General features: G+C 44.8%; 2 protein-coding genes across 5 annotated transcripts in view; both read right to left on the reverse strand.

Moving 5' to 3' along the window:
- The window catches only part of map3k7cl (map3k7 C-terminal like), a 12,840-nt gene extending 7,542 nt beyond the window's left edge, over positions 1–5,298 (reverse strand). The window contains exons 1-3 of the mRNA XM_060057370.1: positions 4,662–5,298; positions 3,712–3,793; positions 794–852 (exon numbers count right to left, since the gene is read on the reverse strand). Of these exons, the coding sequence (XP_059913353.1) occupies positions 794–852; positions 3,712–3,787 (135 nt within the window). The 5' untranslated portion in view covers positions 3,788–3,793; positions 4,662–5,298. The remainder of the gene's footprint in view (positions 1–793; positions 853–3,711; positions 3,794–4,661) is intronic.
- Positions 5,299–7,910: 2,612 nt separating this feature from the next.
- The window catches only part of grik1a (glutamate receptor, ionotropic, kainate 1a), a 20,407-nt gene continuing 8,317 nt past the window's right edge, over positions 7,911–20,000 (reverse strand). For 2 of the 4 annotated variants that reach the window (XM_060057359.1, XM_060057358.1), the window contains 7 exons: positions 19,203–19,426; positions 17,813–17,931; positions 15,730–15,947; positions 12,360–12,585; positions 10,849–11,099; positions 10,078–10,240; positions 7,911–8,515 (listed from right to left, as the gene is read on the reverse strand). In XM_060057359.1, the coding sequence (XP_059913342.1) occupies positions 8,319–8,515; positions 10,078–10,240; positions 10,849–11,099; positions 12,360–12,585; positions 15,730–15,947; positions 17,813–17,931; positions 19,203–19,426 (1,398 nt within the window). In that variant the 3' untranslated portion in view covers positions 7,911–8,318. The remainder of the gene's footprint in view (positions 8,516–10,077; positions 10,241–10,848; positions 11,100–12,359; positions 12,586–15,729; positions 15,948–17,812; positions 17,932–19,202; positions 19,427–20,000) is intronic. The other 2 variants (XM_060057360.1, XM_060057361.1) reach the window with 2 other exon arrangements.

The raw sequence follows: 20,000 nt of genomic DNA on the forward strand, positions 1-20,000 counted from the left end.
AAACATCCAATAACGAAACTTGCTTGCATTCATACTCACCTTATCTTGTAATTATGTTGAAATTGTATACAAACATATACTACCTAGTACCTACGGTCCAATAAACGTTTGAAACCTTTTTGCAATAGCCAGCAACTGCCTCTCATGTATTCAGCGTGAGATACAAAGTGAAACATGTGACATCTAGTGGTCATATGACTCCACGACGCAGTGATAAAAACACAAAAAGTTCTGCTTCTTAGTTCCTTTCAAAATGATGTCAATAGTATAATCACAGAGGCTTTACTATTCCATGTATATCAAGAGAAGAGATAAATCTCACATTGAATACTATCAATTAAATGTCTGGCAGGCTTAACATTTTAACCAGTAATTAGCTCCTCATCTACGCTAATGCTAGCTAGCCACTAGCCACTTTATGATTATAATCATATGATGGAAATAAGACGCTTTGAATGCCATTTCATAATTGCCCTTTTTGCCCTTGTTAACTAATTTCATTAAATCCTATAATGCATCGGTTCAACAAATTGGTTATTTTTTTCATTTGTCATCTGGTCTCCAAATCTAAGTGCGCAGACTAAATATCCCATCCAATAGTTCCTATGGTGGTCTTCTCTGAGAGAATGCAGTTCAAATTATCAATTAAATCTATAAATTAATTAGTCCCAACCCAAATTGCCAACATCCTGTTTTTCTACAAATCTGTGATGTTGACTGCAGTAAAAGTATAAGCTCATAATTTTGTATTAACATGTTGTGTTGTGTCATATTGTAGTGTAGTGAGTTGTACCTGTAATCTCTGTTCCAGGTCTGGGAAGTTTGGAGACAGTTCGGCCACATCGTTTCGATCTAACAGGATCCAATCAAACATAAGTTTAATATCATGTTTGCTTGATACACAATCTTAAAATTTTCACAGGCACAGACATGAAAACAGATCATTGGATCTGTATTAGTTTGACCTCTGAATTGATTCCTGAGTCTCTGGTGCCCTCGCTCCAGTGAACCGGTGACTGAGTGACTCAGAAGAGGCCCACCGGTGTAACAATATGGAGCTCTATGACAGCAGGGCATAGCTGGCCCCGGCCTTACTTATAAATGGGCCGTGTGTCAGCCCAGCCCCACCGCACTAATGGCTCGTCAGCTGAATGACACGCGACACGCGGTGCAAGAGTACGCCACGCAGGACCCGCGTGTGAGTCCGACCCATAATAACACAACAAAGTCAAGTCAAGTCAAGTCAAGTTTATTTATATAGCACATTTTAAAACAACAGTAGTTGACCAAAGTGCTGTACACAAATACAATATAAGAAACAAAACAAAGAACAAGAAGGCTTAATATTGCATATTAGCAACAACAATGAATAAGATAAAATAAAATCTTAATCTGTATTAAAAGCCAATGTAAAAAAGTGAGTCTTTAGTTGTGTTTTGAACTGTTCTATCGACTGGGCAGATCTCAGACTCAGGGGGAGACTGTTCCAAAGATTAGGAGCGGCCACAGCGAAGGCTCTGTCGCCTTTTGTTTTTTGTCTGCACCTGGGTACATCCAGCAGCATCTGCTGAGCTGACCGAATTTCTCTAGATGGAGCATGGATGCAGACCAGCTCTGACATATATTTAGGTGCCAGCCCAAAGGACGACAACAAACATATAGGACATGGGTCGATATATAGAGAGTGTCTGACCCACAGGTGGCCAGACACACAGGCAAGCAGACACACAGACGCACACAGAATGGCAAAGAAGACACAAAACCTGCCAGACAGGCGGAGACAGACAGGCAGACAGACAGACAGACAGACAGACATGCAGAGAAGACATACAACCAGCCAGACGGACAGAGCGACAGACAAAGTGGGACACCTGTCTTTTCAGTAATGCCGACCCCCCACACACACCTGACAAACATTGTCAGACACACACACACACCTACAGGAACACTAACACACACCTACAGGAACACACACACACACACACACACACACACACACACACACACACACACACATACACACACACACACACTCACACACACACACACACTCACACACACACACACACACACACACACAAACAGTCAGACAAGACACACAAACAGACAGCCAGACAAATAACCAGACAGACGAGCATGCAGAGAGGACACTAAATCAGCCGGTCAGACAGACAGACTACAAAAGGCAAACTGCCTCGTCAGTTATGCCGGGGTGGTGATGCAACCTTCTAAAAGCAGGGTTGTTAGAGGCCAACAGTCATGGGGCCAATTAAGATGGAGGGAATGATATGTATATATATATATATATATACTTGGGATGGACACAGAGCAGGGTCCAAAACTACGCCTGGCATGGATTCAGGGAGGGACTAGTCGATGATCCCTGGACTCATTTCACCCACTGAGAAACATGAGTCCTAAGAGACAAGAACCCCAAGAACCTGCCCCAGGGGGGAGAGGGGAACAGAACCGGTCAGGGGTAGCAGAACCTGGAGCAAATACTGGAGGGAGGCCGAAGAACTAGACCTCCCCAGGGTTTCAGGATTTTTTCATTTTAGTTCAAATTAAAAATATTAAAATTAAAATTTGATGACACACGTGCGACAGTCCTAAATAATTCAAAGCTACCAAGGCTGGGAATGAAAGTGAAACACAGGCTGAACGTTTTTCTCAGAGTAAATTGGTCATTGAGTTGTAGTTTTGCCGGAGGCAGCCCAACAAGTTGTCCTTCTGAGAGACAAAATGCAAGCACGGTGTTCCCTAGGGGATGGTGGGGGACAGGGCAGAATGCTAAGTATTAACTGCTTCTAAAAAGGCCTACAGGCCAGTGTTCTAAAAGCTGAACAGTGAATCAGGCGCAGTAAGGGCTGGGATGGGGGGGGGGGGGGGGGGGGGGGGGGGGGGGGGGGGTGGAAGCATTACAAGGGAAACCTGACCCTTGTATAGCCGGACTGCAGCTGCTGCCAACACAATGCCACTCTCCGCTGCACTCAAGCATCCTGACGGACAACATAGGTGTGTGTGTGTGTGTGCGTGTGTGTGTGTGCGTGTGTGTGTGTGTGTGTGGTTGCATGTGTCTGTGCATGGGAGCATGTGCATACGTGTGGTGCGTGTGTCTATGTGTGTGTGTGTGTGTGTGTGTGTGTGTGTGTGGGGGGCGCAGATGCAGGAGGGACTACACATGTGTGTGTAGTGTGTTTGTAATAGGCGTCGCCCGTACTGAAATAGATGAGAGCACCTGTTCCCGCCACGGCAGAGAAGAATGAGCCCAGTTAAAGTGATAGGGTGTGAGCGGGGGAGAGGGCTGCCGCAGGTCTGCTTTGGTGGGAAGAATGCAGTGCATGTGTCCCCACACATCGCTGGAAATGCAGCAAGAGTATAGGGCAGGACGACATCAGTTGCTGTATTGCGCAACCACCACACAATTTTTATTATTATTTTTAATATACTGTAGTGGTAGTGGCAACTTGGATGTTTGTGTGTGTGTGTCGGTGTGTGCGTGTGTGTGTGTGTGTGCTTGCATGTGAGTGTGTGTGTGCGCGCATGTAAATGTTTGTGTGTTTGTCTGTGTGTGTGCATGTGTGTTCATGGCTGTACGTGTGGGTGTGCGTGAGTGTGAATTTGTGTGTGTGTGTGTGTGTGTGTGTGTGTGTGTGTGTGTGTGTGTGTGTGTGTGTGTGTGTGTGTGTGTGTGTATGTGTGCGTGATCACCTTGTGTGCTGTCGAGGCTGAAGGCAATCCGAACTTCAGATTTGTCTGGGGACACTCTTCTGGTTGAGGTGATCATTTATCCCTTCATGGGAAACAGGCCATGAGAAGGTGAGGAAGCAAGACCCCAAAGGTTCTGAGATGATTCTCATGGTCAATATTATCAGGAACAATATGGAACTACATTAATAACCATGATAATAATATGAATAATAATAAGGGTGTAAACAGCCCTGGCCGGATCAAGCAGGCTTTTATGCAAAGCATGAGGAAATAATAGAAGAGATTGCAGTGTTCATTTATAGTGAGTTAATGCACCATTATTATTACTTTACACACACACACACACACACACACACACACACACACACACACACACACACACACACACACACACACACACACACACACACACACACACACACACACACACACACACACACACACACACACACTCGACTCTGCAACATCAGAGTGTCATCATGCACTGAGAGTTGCACTTGGGATTAAATAATTAGAGGGCTTTGAAAGGCTGGCACTGTTGCCGGGCTTTGGCTCGGACCCCCTGGATAAAGGTAGTCCTACAGGCTTTTTATATCAGGGTGTCTGCCTTAACCCCACACAAACCCTACGATGTCACACAAGGTGGATACTATTATTACTTGGTTTTTGTACGTTGTAATACAGATTAGTAGGCAATTATTATTATTATTATTATTATTATAATGCAAAAAAAAGTAATATATCATATCATATAATGTGAATAATATTTGAATTTATCAATAGATTATGAATATTTGCTAACTGTGATCGTCAGCTGTACAGAGGAAATTACTCATTATCTGGCCAAACAGAGGCCTAATTTAGTTTCATGTTCGTGTTATCCTTTGCAGGATAGAGGAAAAGAGGCCAGAAGAACCAACTGATTTATTTATTTATATTTATTTAATTACCTGACACCGCACCACTGCAGAGAGTCCGGATCTTTCACTCCTGGTCCGTAGATACACTTCAGTCTTCAGCGCCTATTTGAGCGGGATCCTCTAACCACCAGAAAACCCCTCTCTCAGCAGCGCGCGTCCCAAATTTGTTATCCAGCAAAGGGGGAAAGTATTTCTGCTTGAAATAAGTTGACTTCCTCTTCACTTTGCTGTTCCGCTTGGGAGTGAAAAGTGACACTGACACCTTTTTTTGTGACTATTCGACACGTATTTCAGAGAAAACAAAGGTAGGTATAGTCCACACCGTTGTGAAGGCAGCCACTGGCGTAGAGCAGGATTGCAACGCGGGCGGGTTCAAGCCTAGTGTTGCAGCTCTCGGTGACATATTAGCCACGGCCGTGCGGCATTAGCGACACAACACGGCATTAGCAACACAACAGGGCGCAGGCATTGATATAATGCCATCCGGCTATACCCCTGTAGCACCCTGGATCCAATTAAATGTCTCAGATGACATGACTATAACGCACAAAAATGTCCATAGCACAAGCGCGCTTTTGAGTGACACATGCTCATACCACACTGGTTGACTACCGCCCGTCGCAATAGCTGGGCCATGATGCGGTGGCTCGATCTGACCCTCTGCTGTAATTGCTTCTTGGAAGAAAAAAAGAAAAGAACACAGCATCCTTGAATTTTACTTTTGGGAAGGGTTAGAACTTAATACTCAGACAAAACAGTGTTTTGTTAAACGTTGTATCTACGATTTGTCTTAAACTATAGTGAGAGGACAATGTATTTTTAAACTTAAACTTTTATTTCTTCTTATTTATTAATTGTATTTTTGTAGGCTCTTTAAATGTACGAGAGATTTATAGGTGCCTTTCGTTTAATATGTTGTCTATTTTTTATTTTATTGTAGCCCACATTTGCAGTCTGTTTCACTTTATAGGCCTAAACGAGGCCTATATGTCGTAGGCTACAATGAACGCAATAGTAACTTTCCATAGGCTACCGAATCCGTTGGAACCGATAGATGGCAGCATTTACTATGTGTAGGCTATGGTCATTAACGGCATACATGTTTAAAATGTCTAATGGTATGATGGACAGATGTCTGAAAACGAGTTCGGTTTCCTTAAAAAAGAGTACCGGGTGTTTGTTTCCTTTTTGTACTTTTAAAGGGTTAAAGCAACAGAAGAGGGTTAGGGAGCGGGATTGCAATTCACCTGCAATCCCTCTCATATGCCTCAATGCTCTCAGCACTTCAAATACATTCTTATAGAGATCTAATTAGAGTGCGTATAGATCAAAGCAATGGTATTTTTAATTTATAAAAATGCTTGTGGTAAAAGTGTGGGGAGGCAAATACATTTCTTGTGCTCTAATTTTCTATTTCTTTGCATGAATTTTCTTTCACTTGATTTCATCACACAGAATCTAATAATTAGCAGCCTAATTAGCATAAGATAACGTTGTTTTTCTTCCTTTGTGTTCATGTGCTCGCGTGCGTGCGTGCGTGCCTGTGTGATGTTTAGGGTCATCATCATTAAAATATTCTTGTGATGAATCTTTTAGATGTTGTTGTCTTTTATCTCTATTGCTTCTCTGGGTTCCAGGTCACCTAACCTCTGATGTCTTCATGTTTCTTGAATGACATGAAGGTGGTGAGATTCTGGAACGGTCTTCAGGTGCTCATGGAGGAAGTGACTCAGAGCAGCGGCCAGACATAATCCATGGCCTCGTTCATGGCGGATTAGATAATGATAAAAATAAATACTGACTTTGGTTTTGATTAAGAATTATGGGCTCAGGAGATTAGAGGGACCTAACTGCTATTACATTGGCCACAGCCCAATCCCAGAATTAATCTCAATACCAAAAAAGAGAAAACTCATTACAAGGAGAGATTAAGAAAAGCCTGGGCGGACTGTTAGCATGCATAAAAATCAACACACACACACACACACACACGCACGCACGCACGCACGCACGCACGCACGCACGCACGCACGCACGCACACACACACACACACACACACACACACACACACACACACACACACACACACACACACACACACACACACACACACACACACACACACACACACACACACACACACACACTCAACCCCACCAAGTGAAACGTTAAATCCTTCTGGAAGCTTATATTTTCCAGAATATGTTTGCAGTCATTGATGTTATTTATTATTACAGGTTTGGTATTTTATTTAATTGACTGATTGGATAGGTATAATCGCAAGTCGGTTAATTTACAAAAGTGTAACGTAATGTCTGTTCAGGAGTTCTGTAGTCAAGGCTCAGTCTATCTCTCTTTCTTTCTATTTCTTTCTCCTTTATTTCCATCTCTCTCATAGTCCAACTAGATTTGAGTTCCTACGTGTGCTTTCTGAGCCCATAGTTGGTCTTGTGTGATAGTAAAAACTTCCATGCGGGCATAAATCACCATGATATCGCTCACACAGCAACTTGCCATAAATCCATCGCTACTTATCCCTATGGGTTTTCAGTGGGCGTTCTGCCCTGGGTTAAACAAAAACTGCTTTTGCAATCCTTTCCCAGGACAATTCCAATGCTGCTGTTTCCCCCACTGGTGTGTTGTCTTTTTGTCAGGCTTTGCATGGAGGCTCAGACACATCCACTGAGAGTGAGAGGGTTAGGTGGGGGTTAGGGTTAGGTGGGGGGGGTACAGGTCGAAAAGAGCACTAAGGAGTAGATGGAGCATCTGAGAGGGGGTGGTAAAGATTGGCTTGGTGTTAAAACAGCTTAAAAGGTGATGGGGGGATAGGGCGGGAGGAGGGCGAGGGAGATATGGAGGGAAAGGTGGAGGGAACAAGGAGCCGGGAGGAACAGGGTGTCATTTTCCACATTTGCCTCTCCCCTCCTGTTCCATTGCTTCTTCACTTTGGCCTGGCTCAGCAGGTAGAAATAGACCTAAAGGACTGGCAGTCATTTGGCAAATACAGGAGGGGGATCGACATGCACTGCACAGAGGATAAGGAATTGCAAGTAGGGGGGTGAACGTGTGTATTTATACCAAAAAAGGGGATGGGTATTCAGCGATGGAAGTATTCAGCTTTCCTGTGGTACAGCACCATGTGCTGCACACACACACACACACACACACACACACACACACACACACACACACACACACACACACACACACACACACACACACACACAAGATTGCTTTAGAAAATCGTACCAACAATCCAGTAGGACAAAAGTCTTCACAAATATGCAAAAGTTGTTTACTCTGAAAACAGTACAGTGGTAACAAAGTCCTGTTAGGGGGACATCTACAAATGATGCCTGCTCCGACGCCTTCAATCTGCTCAGAACGGTATGTGGCTATACACTAGCAGGAGCACAAGGGGACACGAGGAACTCACCTTCCATCTGTCCCTCGTTCTCTCTAGTCAAATGCACCACACACATTGAAACCTACTTGTGATGCCTATTCCTGTACATTACATACATCTATAAACATTCAGCTGTAGGGGGAGAAGAGGAGGGTGGGGGGAGTGGATTGGGGGGGGGGGGGCGGTGTTGATGAAGATTGCACATTGATTTTTATATCATAACACAGCTCACAAACACAGCTGAGGAATGCTCAATGGCATTTAAAATAACAGTCTCTCATCACGTCTTCCGTCTGAGAGCGTATGGATTCAGGTGCTGCAGCATCCCGTCCGCGCCTCCCTCTGAACGGGCGGGGGTTGACAGAATATGCAGTGGGACTCTGCCCTGCCGCTGGAGAGAGGAGAGCTCTTCTTGCTGGGTTTGCAACACTGAATGTTGAGACCCAGCTCTTCCATGATGGCAGTTAAAGACTCGCACTACCAAAAAAAAAAAGAGGGACAGCAATTTAGACTTAGGCATTGAGGCACTCAATTACAGTTATGGGGTGTGCTGGCTGATGTGTATTGGAGGTCTCAAGAAAACGCAGGAAAATGCAGACTGGAACGCCTAGGGAGGGTTGCTGATTAATGGTTAACGATTAATGAACCGTGCACTTTTCTCCCCTCTCCTGGCCAAGAAGGCAAAACAATAACGCAAGATTTAAAAAACCATTGGTTTATATTAGCTGCTGATGAGTTTTATAGCCTCATTTGTTTACATTCAAATCTGACAGAGCGATGACACAAAACTTTTGAATATGTGACATCTGCAAGCAGAATGCTGTGAATTCAGAAGGTGGGACATGTCAAATTACATTGTGTAGATTTGCAACACTCATCACTATATCTACTTAATTGTGAGTTTGCATAACTTACCTGATAAAGAGGGTTTTCGGTTTCCAACCCAACCAAATAAACAGAGAACATGCTGAAGTTTTAAAGCACGCAACTTTCAAACAGGTCATGCAAAAGGGAGATAAACAATTCATACAATTAATTGATATTGCCTGTCTCTCTATACTTGATTCAGCTGCCTGGATCTAGTTCCCAGAAAGAGCCTTGTACTGCAGAATGACTCGGCCACAAAGGAATGTGCCACACTGGCCAAGCAATTAAGGCTGCTGCTTTTGCCCTGCAATTACAAAGTCATTTATACAGTTTAACATTGCACTAGTTTGCACAAATCCCCTTTCAGGAGAGGTTGAAACGAAAAAAATGATCATGTTTTCATTTTAATATTAAAGTGCTGGCAGTGAGGACTTTATTATAAGGTGCACTGGCCTTGAACAAAAGGCTAGGAATAAAAACGGCCGAAAGGGGTTCTCTATCTTTTCAACCCACTGAAACGTTATGACATACAACGTATGGTCAAAAGAGCCACTTTCATTTTACATATATAATTATACCAGTTGATAGTCTTTGTTTAAATAGTTACAACCAATTTCTAGTGGAAATAATAATTATATAGTGGAAATATATAATCATCCTTTCACTAACTGAAGCCTACTTAACACATCTTTAAGGTGATGTAACAAAGATGACTTCAACAATGGAAGCCAAAAGTTGGGTTCTTATTGCTGGCACTTGTTTTCCACCCAGAGGATTAATCCATTGAAGTGCACCTTAAGCAGCAATAACTGTAAATGAAGGCAGGGTGAATACACTCAATACGCAGGCATGCTTCCAATACACAATACTCTACGCTTAGGAAATAAGCAATCTCCTAAATACAACCACAAGCCACCACAAGGAGGGGTGTTTGTGTGTGTGGGGAGGGGGTATGTGTGTATGTGTGTGTGTGTGTGTGTGTGTGTGAGGCGGGGGGGGGGGGGGGGGGGGGGGGGGAGTTAACTGAACGGAAAAGTCACTGGGGTCAAGAGGGACAGTTTTGGGATCCTTTAGAACAGGTTAAGGTGAAGTTTGGTAGGTAGGTTTTTGTTGGGGGAGGGGTGCGATGGGGGGGGGGGGGATAGTGAGGAACCTGGCTACAGGTGACCAACCTCTAGGCTCTAGAGCGCGTGGGCGGGGCTTGGCTACTCTAGGTCGTCTCCCAGCAGCCCCCTGCTCTCCAGGTCGGTGGACAGGGAGGTGCCTGAGGAGGAGGCGGAGCCATGCCGCTGGGACTCGTGGGACTGCACCCCATAAAAGAAACAGAAGGCCTGGCTACGGCAGAGCGGCGGCGGCGGCGGCGGCGGAGGAAGAGAGGTGACATCACATCCATCAGATCACATCGGACATCGTCGTCGTCCAACCTCGTGAATCGCGATTGGACGACGGGTCAAAAGTGCCCATTTTTGGTTTGCAGAGGTCATGGAAGCTTGGCTGATGATGGCACGATTTGGCATCGCTTCATATACATTGATTAGTTGTGTCAGCGGCCCATAGCAGCAGAACAAGTAGCACAAGGTCCATATGCCAGGACCATGTATTGACCTTGTAATGTAATATAATATAAGAATTATATAAGAAATAAGAACATATCATAATTAATTAAAAGAAGAATCAATGGGAATTAAAATGCCTCCATGCATGTTCTGTCCAACGGTAAGAATGTAGACAACATGTAACGTAAGACAAAGTTGCCCAAAACAAACGTAGCAAAAAGTCCATCTCAGATCCCCTCGCCGTAGCTATTCGCCAACTCCTACACCATGACGATGCCTCCCAGTACCATATCATCCTCTGAACACCGGACCTACCCACCAGGGTCTCCCTCCAAATCCCCCCCCCCCCCCCTCCAGAAGCAACGCCCTGCCCTCTCTCCTGCTCACCTCCTCGATGTCGGCGTTGCGGCGGGCCTTGTAGATGAACTCCCCGATGGCCACGAACACGGAGAGCACCAGCCCGGCCGCCAGCACGATGAAGATGCCCCCGATGTTCTCCACGCCCAGGGCGTTGGCCTCCTTGTTGTCCTCCTCCGGACAGCCGTTGCCCCTCCACCACTTCTCCTTCATCATGTGGAGCTTGCCCTCCTCCTGCAGCTGGAGGATGGCTATGGTCACCTTGTCCCGGTAAGGAGAACCTACACACAGGGACAGGGGAAGGCGTAGATGGGAGAGGGAAGGTTACTGCTTGACACACTGGAGACGTCAGAGAAGGTCGTGTGGAGATCTCTAACCACCTTTAAGGGGGGGGAGACTGGCTGGCTTGGGTTTGGATGTGGAAGCGTTTCATTGTAGGTGTGTAAGAGGTTATATTTCATGCATTTCACGCCTAGGCTTCGCCTTATGGGCTTGTCCCGTGCACCGGACAAGCCTAGACGGCTACGCCTACAATCATAAAGTTAAAATAAAATAACTATCGTTCAGTGGGTGGGTCAGGACGGAGCAATATTCGTGATATTAAAAATACCATTTACATTCTTGCCACAAGTGCATTGCCAACATTTACATTTTGTATTGATTCAAGGTTAAGGATTGCAAGGCCAGTTGCCCTAACACAGAATAGAGGGAAAAATAGCTCAATATGCAGGGTCAATTATTGCACTTGTCAGTCGGCTGACGGCAAGAGGAGATTTCTGTGTGCGTAAGTTTGGATACAATAGAGGCTATTGACCGGAGAACCTTGACTCTGGTATTTGCTGGTGCTTGAATGACAGTCTGAAGTGCTTCTGAACCTTCTCTATTTCGTACCTTTCAGCCCAACATGCCCTTGCATCAGGTTTGCTTTTCAGCGCTCGATAAACATTTGCGAAGTGCTTGTGGCCGTCTGACTTCCATTCAAAAAGTTTCTGTCTCCGATCCAATGAGCAAAGTTACCTCTCGTCTTCCAAATCAGACATTAGATGTATAATCTGTACTCTGATCGTGGAAGACGAGCTAACATCTGGGGGGACTGGGGAGACTTTCTTTTGGTTCATAATTGTTTCTACCGATCATGATGCTGGAACGTGGAATCAGCAAGCACGTGATTGGCTCGTCCCAGCGATCACATGCTCGGCCAACACTAGAAAACAATTAAATACTGTCTCTGAGTTTCAAATTCAACACCATGTGGATCACTGCAGGAATAAAACACCCTTTTCTGAAAGTTGTCTCTCCATGCGCAAATCAGCTTGTCCCTGGTACAATATCTCCGAAACAAAATGAAAAACACTCTAAACCTTCAGTTTTCGGTTTCCGGCTCATTCTCCGAAACCTTCTCCCCCTCCAGACGTTCTGCCATAACATAGAAGGACGGCTTGATCCAAGATTAGATCACCCATTACCGGCCCCCTTTAATGACCTGTGCCATTATTCACCGTGACGAGGGCCTCTCCTGTGATCTGACGTTTCCTCCTCACCTATGGGCGTCCCCACCCCGTAGCCCTTGGAGTCGATGAGGCCTCCGATCTGCGTGAGGTTGCAGTTCCTCTGGCTGATGTACTCGATGCTGGTGGACTCCATGAGCATGGCGTAGTCGGTGGTGAGCACGCGCGTGATGCCCTCGCGGTTGTTCTTCACCAGCGCTGTGTTCTTCCTGCTGCTCATGAAGGCCCACATCTTCTCGTAGGTGGAGATCTTTGATTTCTGATGCAAGAAAATGCATTGGAGGACACTGCATGGGTTTGCGCCTTTGTAGAACTGTGAAAGGTTATTTTTTAACCCTCTATTTTTACCTTTTAATTTTCTATGCAGATGGAAATATGTATATGATGACAAATGCATGACATCTAGTTAGTTACACCAATTAACACAAATTATCCTTTGCATTTATAAACTATGTGTCTGTGCATTTCATTCTGTGCGTATGCGTATCTGTGTGTGAATAAGTGTGTGTGTGTGTGTGTTTGTGTGTGTAGGTGTGTGTGTGTGTGTGTGTGTGTGTGTGTGTGTGTGTGTGTGTGTGTGTGTGTGTGTGTGTGTGTGTGTGTGTGTGTGTGTGAGTGTGTGTGTGTGTGTGTGTGTGTGTGTGTGTGTGTGTGTGTGTGTGTGTGTGTGTGTGTGTGTGTGTGTGTGTATAAATTTCTTCTTGCTCAGTAAGGAGAAATTCAAGGGAAAAAATGGGACAGCTGCAATCTAAATCTTCCCAGGCTGATTCAATTTGTTTGGGCCATCAACGCTGTCTGTTTCCTCCCATCCAGGCAGCCATAATCACAGCCGGCAATCTGTGGGGATGAAGCCCCATGCGGATCACCCATGCTGGGCCACCAGGATGCAGGATGGGTTGGCGACAAGTGAGGGAGGGAGGGAGGGGGTAGCGAGTGAAGCCATGGCCAAGGGAAAGTTGCTACGAGTATGCCTCATACTGATCTAAGGTAGTCACTCACAAATCTGACTTTTGATTAATTATTTAAAGTTTTGCGCTAACATAGAAAGACTGCTGGATACAAGATTAAACCTAGGATAACGCAGATGCACGCTGGGCTTTGAAACAGTGATTTATAAAAAAGTACATATTTTTAAAGGCTCTCCCTTAACCCCCCTGCCTATCATTATTTAGGTCAGATTGGCCCAGCAGGAGTTCTGGTTGTGTGTGTGTGTTTGTGTTTGTGTGTGTATGTTTGTGTTTGTTTGGCATGTGTGTGCGTATGTGCATGTTTGCATGTGTGTGTGTGTGTGTGTGTGTGTGTGTGTGTGTGTGTGTGTGTGTGTGTGTGTGTGTGTGTGTGTGTGTGTGTGTTGTGTGTGTTTGTATCAGCACATTTTGCAGATGTTCCCATTGCTGAAAATATATTACCATTGCACTGATTTCAGAGTAAACAACATTTGCATATTTTTGATAACTGTTGTTGCTGATGTTTGTTGCTGTTGTCGTTGTCGGCAGTGGCCGTGCATGCGTGTATGTGAGTTGATTCAAGCTTAATCTAAAGAGAGAGTTTGGTTGAAGTGCAGTTAGCACCAGTGTTGTATAGTAGCGAAGTAGAAATACTTCGTTACTGTACTTAAGTAGTTTTTTTGGATATTTGTACTTTACTTTACTACTTATATTTCTCTGTACTTTTACTTTTACTTCGCTACATTTTGCGAAGAAAACGGATACTTTTACTCCACTACATTTCCCTTGAAACCTTCGTTACTCGTTACAAAATCAACTCATCTTTAGAAAAAAAAAAAAGAATCATAAGAGATATGAGAATAACGTCGGGGACTGTGGTAGAACACAGCCTGCGAGCCTGTTTGGCGAATCAGCTGTCCCAGCGCACGTTCGCAAAGCCCCCTTGCTTAGTTACTGTTGCTACGTCGATCAAAACTCCTACGACTGTCAACACACAAATGCATGGCTAGGACGAGGGCAAGGGCTATCAAAATTCTACTATTTGTATCAGGCTGGTTTGTACACGCAGTATTACAACACTATCTTATACACTTCAATACGCTGTATATGTGCCATTTTTGCTACAAAGCTAATTTAAATACCCTTTTTGGGCAGGGACTTAAGTTTTCCGAAAATCCGCGATCCTGGATGACACCAAAATCAATATTAAGTAACGTGTACCAGCGCTTGCTTGCAGGATAATAGGTCGGGCTACGATATCTGTCAGTGTCAGTGATTTTTTTTTGGAGTAACTCCGCGACAGCATCCAGATCATGGCAAAATGGACTGCAATATGCAGTGGAAGGATGTTTTCAAAAAAGATCAACAACGAAGGGGAAACAACAATAATCGAAGCAAAATCATACAGGTCTCAATCAAAAAATTAGAAACTTCACGACCTAATTAATTTAATTTGTATAGCACACTTTAACACTGCAAGGAGGTTTGAGTGTCCTTGATTTAAAATGAGCGGTGAGGAGGTCCTGGAGGTAGGTTGGACCGGAAGTGTTTATGGCCTTGTGGAGTTTTGCCTATTGTGTTTGTGTTAGTTGAAATAAACTCCATTATTCTAAAAATTCTGACCCTTTGCTTTTTTATTAACAGCAGTTACTTGTACTTTTACTTTCAGTACTTAAGTACATTTAATATCAGAAAAGTACTTTTGATACTTAAGTACAGTAAAGATCAGATACTTTAATACTTTTACTTAAGTACTATTCTAAAAGGTGACTTTTACTTTTACTTAAGTAATTTTCCAGTAAGGTATCTGTACTTTTACTTAAATATGGCTTTTGAGTACTTTATACACCACTGGTTAGCACCTAAGCAGACACACCTTCTGAGGGCTGATGGGAAATAAACAATGCTAATTATGCTGCTATTCATGCCTATCTTCACAGCATATGCATGACAGGGCACGGGGGGGACAGCTAGTGTTGGTATGGAGACGAGAGACCATAAACCGTGACTTATATATTCCTAAACACACAATCACCAAACTAATCATGCAATGATGAACCTATTGTGAAACTAATTTGAAACCAAAACAAAGGGTTGTGATTGACATACAGATAGATATTCAACAACAGATGCCACAAAGTCACAAAAAAATAAAAGGTTTTTAACAAGTTCTACACATCAATTGTAATTTGTAATTCAAATGCTACAGTATTTTATAAACATAACTATTAAAGTTGACTTGAGTACATTAAAGCCTGCAAATCCCTTTGGGCCCTGCTTACTTGTAATGGACATCTGAAATCATTTGCACCATTCTATCGACAAAATAGAAAAAACGCCAGAGTCTCCAGCATCTGCTCTCAGGTCTGTCTCGCTCTTCTTAAGAGGGTTTTGGATCATCCAGACACCCCGCAGACTGACCCCCCCCCCTAAAACCACCCGTTTCCGGACCCTACCTTGAAGAAGGTCATGGTTGAGCCGTCCCTCACCGCGCCGTACTCTATCCTGGTCTGCTTGGCCAGGTCGTCGGCCGAGTCGATGGGCGCGTCCATGCGCTCCACGGTGAGGAAGGCGGCCAGGTTGGCCGTGTAGGAGGAGATGATGATGAGGGTGAAGAACCACCAGATGCCCCCCACGATGCGCGTGGACAGAGCCTTGGGCATCAGCTCCGAGCCTGGGCACAGAGCGACGGGGAGATGGGGGAGCGGCACGCTGGGAACACGGTGGTTGCTGAGCTAATAAGTTAGTGCTGGGGACGCGGCTATGTGGATGTTGGCGCTTGTTAGCCTTTCATCCTCCAATATGCTGGTTGGTAGCTCAGCGGGGTAACAGGAGGGATCAGAATTGCAGTGGTATAGGAATAGTTGTTTTAGTTTGGAATTGGACTAGTTTTATGGGTATTGATGGGTAATGTGACTGTGTGTGTGTGTGTGTGTGTGTGTGTGTGTGTGTGTGTGTGTGTGTGTGTGTGTGTGTGTGTGTGTGTGTGTGTGTGTGGGTGTGTGTGTGTGTGTGTGTGTGTGTGTGTGTGTGTACCTGTGTGTGTGTGTGTGTGTGTGTGTGTGTGTGTGTGTCTGTGTGTCTGTGTGTATGTGTGTGTGTGTGTGTGTGTGTGTGTGTGTGTGTGTGTGTGTGTGTGTGTGTGTGTGTGTGTGTGTGTGTAAGTGTGTGTGTGTGTAAGTGTGTGCTCCAGATAGTAGCATAAGGTAGGAAATGGGCAAAATTATGAAATCCATAGTCCTTCACAGCTAAAACAAATAGGTTTACCCTAATACATGGATTTCCCCCCCAGTCTGAGTATTTGATTCTTCCTAAAATGGGTATGTTTTCTACTGCTACCATGGGGGTTTAAAAACTCATATTTACAGTAAGAGGCTGTGAGAAAGAAATTAAGCTTCTTACAGCCTCTTGTGAGAAAGAATGGCTTGCCTGGTATAGATGTAACTAAGGAGTCTTTTTAGAGTTTAATTTGAAAGAAGCAGGTAGGTTTCAATAGGAGCGTCAGGACAGCGCAAATAATCATGGAACTATAAATATCTCTACATTTAGGTAGAGGTTTAATTTCAGGAGGAAACTTTAAGGGATACCTTTCCATGTTTCTTGAACATATGTCCGTGTTCTCTGAACATGTGCCATCGTTTATAGGCCAATGCCTGAAGAAAGGGCGTTTGGGGTGATAGACAGCATCATCTGAACTGCCATGTATTCAAGGTAGTGGTTACTGTCAGAACACACTGCACCCTGCAGAACGCCCAAGGCCACTGTAAACTACCCTCAAAGCACCGGCACCAGGGAGCTGGTATATCATATCAATCTCTCTCTCTCTCTCTCTCTCTCTCTCTCTCTCTCTCTCTCTCTCTCTCTCTCTCTTTCTCTTACTCTCTCTCGCTCACTCTCTCTCGCTCTGTTTGTCTCTCTTTCCCTTCCTCTCTCACACTCCGTCTCTCTCCCTTAAAGTCTCCCCTCTCTCTCTCCCTTTCTCTCTCTCCCCCCATTCTCTCTCTCTCTCCCCCTCTCAGTCTCTCTCTCTTATTCTCTCTCCCTTTAAGTCTCCCCTCTCTTTCACTCTCTCTCTCTCCCTCTGTCTCTCTCTTTCCCCCCTCTCTCCCCCCCCCTCTTTCTCTCTCCCCCCCCCCTCTCTCTCTCTCTCTCTCTCTCTCTCTCTCTCTCTCTCTCTCTCTCTCTCTCTCTCACTCTCACTCTCACTCTCTCTCTCTGAGGTAGATAAAAGCAGGCGTTCATTGAGCTCCAGCTCCAGCCTCCATCGGGATGCAGCGTTGGTGGTGCTGGCGGTGAGCCGTGTGTGGCCGGGGAGTCACGGTGAATTGGATGTGGACGGTGTGTTTGCTGAGGATTAGCAGGCACCACTAGACTCTCTGCTGCCCCCTGCTCAGAGTTCAGCAGACCACCCTGACAGAGGGGTGGACGGTGTGACGCACAGACGTCTAACTAACGGATGGATGTAGCTCTGGGGTGTGTGTGGTCGACCCCTGGGAGGGCGGTGGGGGGGGGGGGCTGGTGACCTTGTCTCCTGAATACCTTGTCGCATGAGAGCCCCAACGCCGAACCAGAAGCTGTTGAGCAGCGTGAAGTTGTTCTCGATCAGGGTGGAGGACGGGTTGCATGGGTGCGGGTTATACCACTCGTAGGGAGTGAACCTGAGGGGGGGGGGGAGAAAGAAGTGGAAAGGATTTATGGAAGAAGACAGAAGAGACAACAGCACAAACTATTATAGTCATGTTGTTCGATTTATGGAGGAAGACAGAAGGGAAGACCGGACCAATCATTATAGTCATGTTGGTCGATTTATGGAGGAAGACAGAGGGACAACAGTACAGATGATGTATGAAATAATTGGTCGATTTATGGAAGAAGACACAAGAGGCAACAGCAGAAATGATTATAGTGTTTGTTACGTTTATGAGGGAAGACAGAAAAGAAACCTTACAAATGATGTATGGTATTATTGGTAGTTTTTTGTAAAGAAGACAGAAGTGGCAACAGCAGAAATGATGTATGATATAATTGGTAGATTTATCGAAGAAGACAAGAGACTACAGCAGAAATGATTATAGTTATGTTGTTAGGTTTATGAGGGAAGACAGAAGGGACAACAGGATAAACTATTATAGCATCATCGTTAGGTTTATTGGCGAGGACAGAAGTGACAACAGCAGAAATTATGTTTGATATAAGTGGTTGATTTATGTAAGAAGATATAAGAGACAACAGCAGAAATGATTATAGTGTTAGTGTTCGGTTTATGAAGGAAGACACAAGAGACAACAGCAGAAATGATGTATGGTATTATTGGTCGATTTATAGAATCCCCACGTATAATAATACACTAACATCCAGTCCAATTTGATTGAAGATGAAAAACCGAGTGCATTCAGATTTTGGTCCCAGAAAGCAATTTATTTCTTGCTGGTTTAGTTCTCAAGTCAAAGCAAACCATGATTGAGGCAGAGATTTAGTGGCAGCTTACACGTGGTGCTTCTAAATAACAACGAAAATACTTGCACTAAGGTGGCGGGACTTGATAACGATATTTCTTAAGAGCAATCATGTTGGTTCCACAAATCCAAATTACATCTGCTTTTCCTCAATCAGGATTATGCATTTATATATATATATATATATATATATATATATATATATATATATACATATTTATAAAACATATACCCAAGTATAGTGCCTGTATGTTAAAGTAAATAAGTTCTGGCAGTTCTTCGGAGAGCTGCACTGGACAACTCAACCTTTCCTGTCGTCCAATCTGCCGTTGCCCTCGTTCATAACCTGACCTCTAGATCTCTCTGCACACTTCTCTCCTTCAATCCCCGCGTCCAAACCGCCCCTCTCTCCATCCTTACATCCCTCCACACTAATCCTCGCTAATCCAGGAACCCCCGCCTCTCTCTAGTACCTGGCGATGACGAACAGCACACAGCTGACCCCGGTGCAGGCCAGCAGCACGTACATCCAGATGTCCGGGGACAGAGGGTTGAGGAAGGAGAACACCCCCGGGTTGGTGCCGTTGGGCTTACGGTACAGGATGCTGATGCCCAGCGTCATGAAGGGCTTGGAGAAGTCGATCGACTTCTCCCGGACGTAGGTGATGGTCAGGGGAGCCACCGCCAGGTCCGCTATCTGGTCACGCCACAAAGGACAGGTTTAGAATCAGGATTATTTGTTGGCCTGTTTTGTTTGCATTTTAATGCCCTGCTTTCTAATCACGGGTCGAGGAGGTCTGCTGTTTTGCTATATGTATAGAGGCCAAGGGTAGGACCCTTGTGTACGCTCTCCTCGGCAGACAGACTGCCTTAAATCTTAAATCATAAAGGAGTGGAATCACACTTTATGAGACAGTACTGCTTCGTACGCTTGTTGGATCCATGCAACCAGCAAGAATGTAAATCCCGGACAGATGGCTCAACTTTATGGCACATTTTCTATGCAGTCCATGTTGCAGCGTTTTGTGGTACTCATATGAAGCTCTGTTCACACAACACAGCGAGTGCGGTACCCCTTTGTTGGCGGCAGGTTTGCATTTGGGTTGTCCTGGCAGGAGCATACAGCCCTGAAATCCCATCCTCTACGCTGAGCTGCCCTCTGCTTATGGAACACGTTGTGTCAGTGGCACAGAACCAGTGGCTCATATATGCTACATTTATCCCGGGCTTAAAACAACCCATAAAAAGCAGAAGGCAGAACGGCAATGTGA

This window comes from Gadus macrocephalus, chromosome 7, assembly GCF_031168955.1.
Source record: "Gadus macrocephalus chromosome 7, ASM3116895v1".
Taxonomy (NCBI): Eukaryota; Metazoa; Chordata; class Actinopteri; order Gadiformes; family Gadidae; genus Gadus; species Gadus macrocephalus.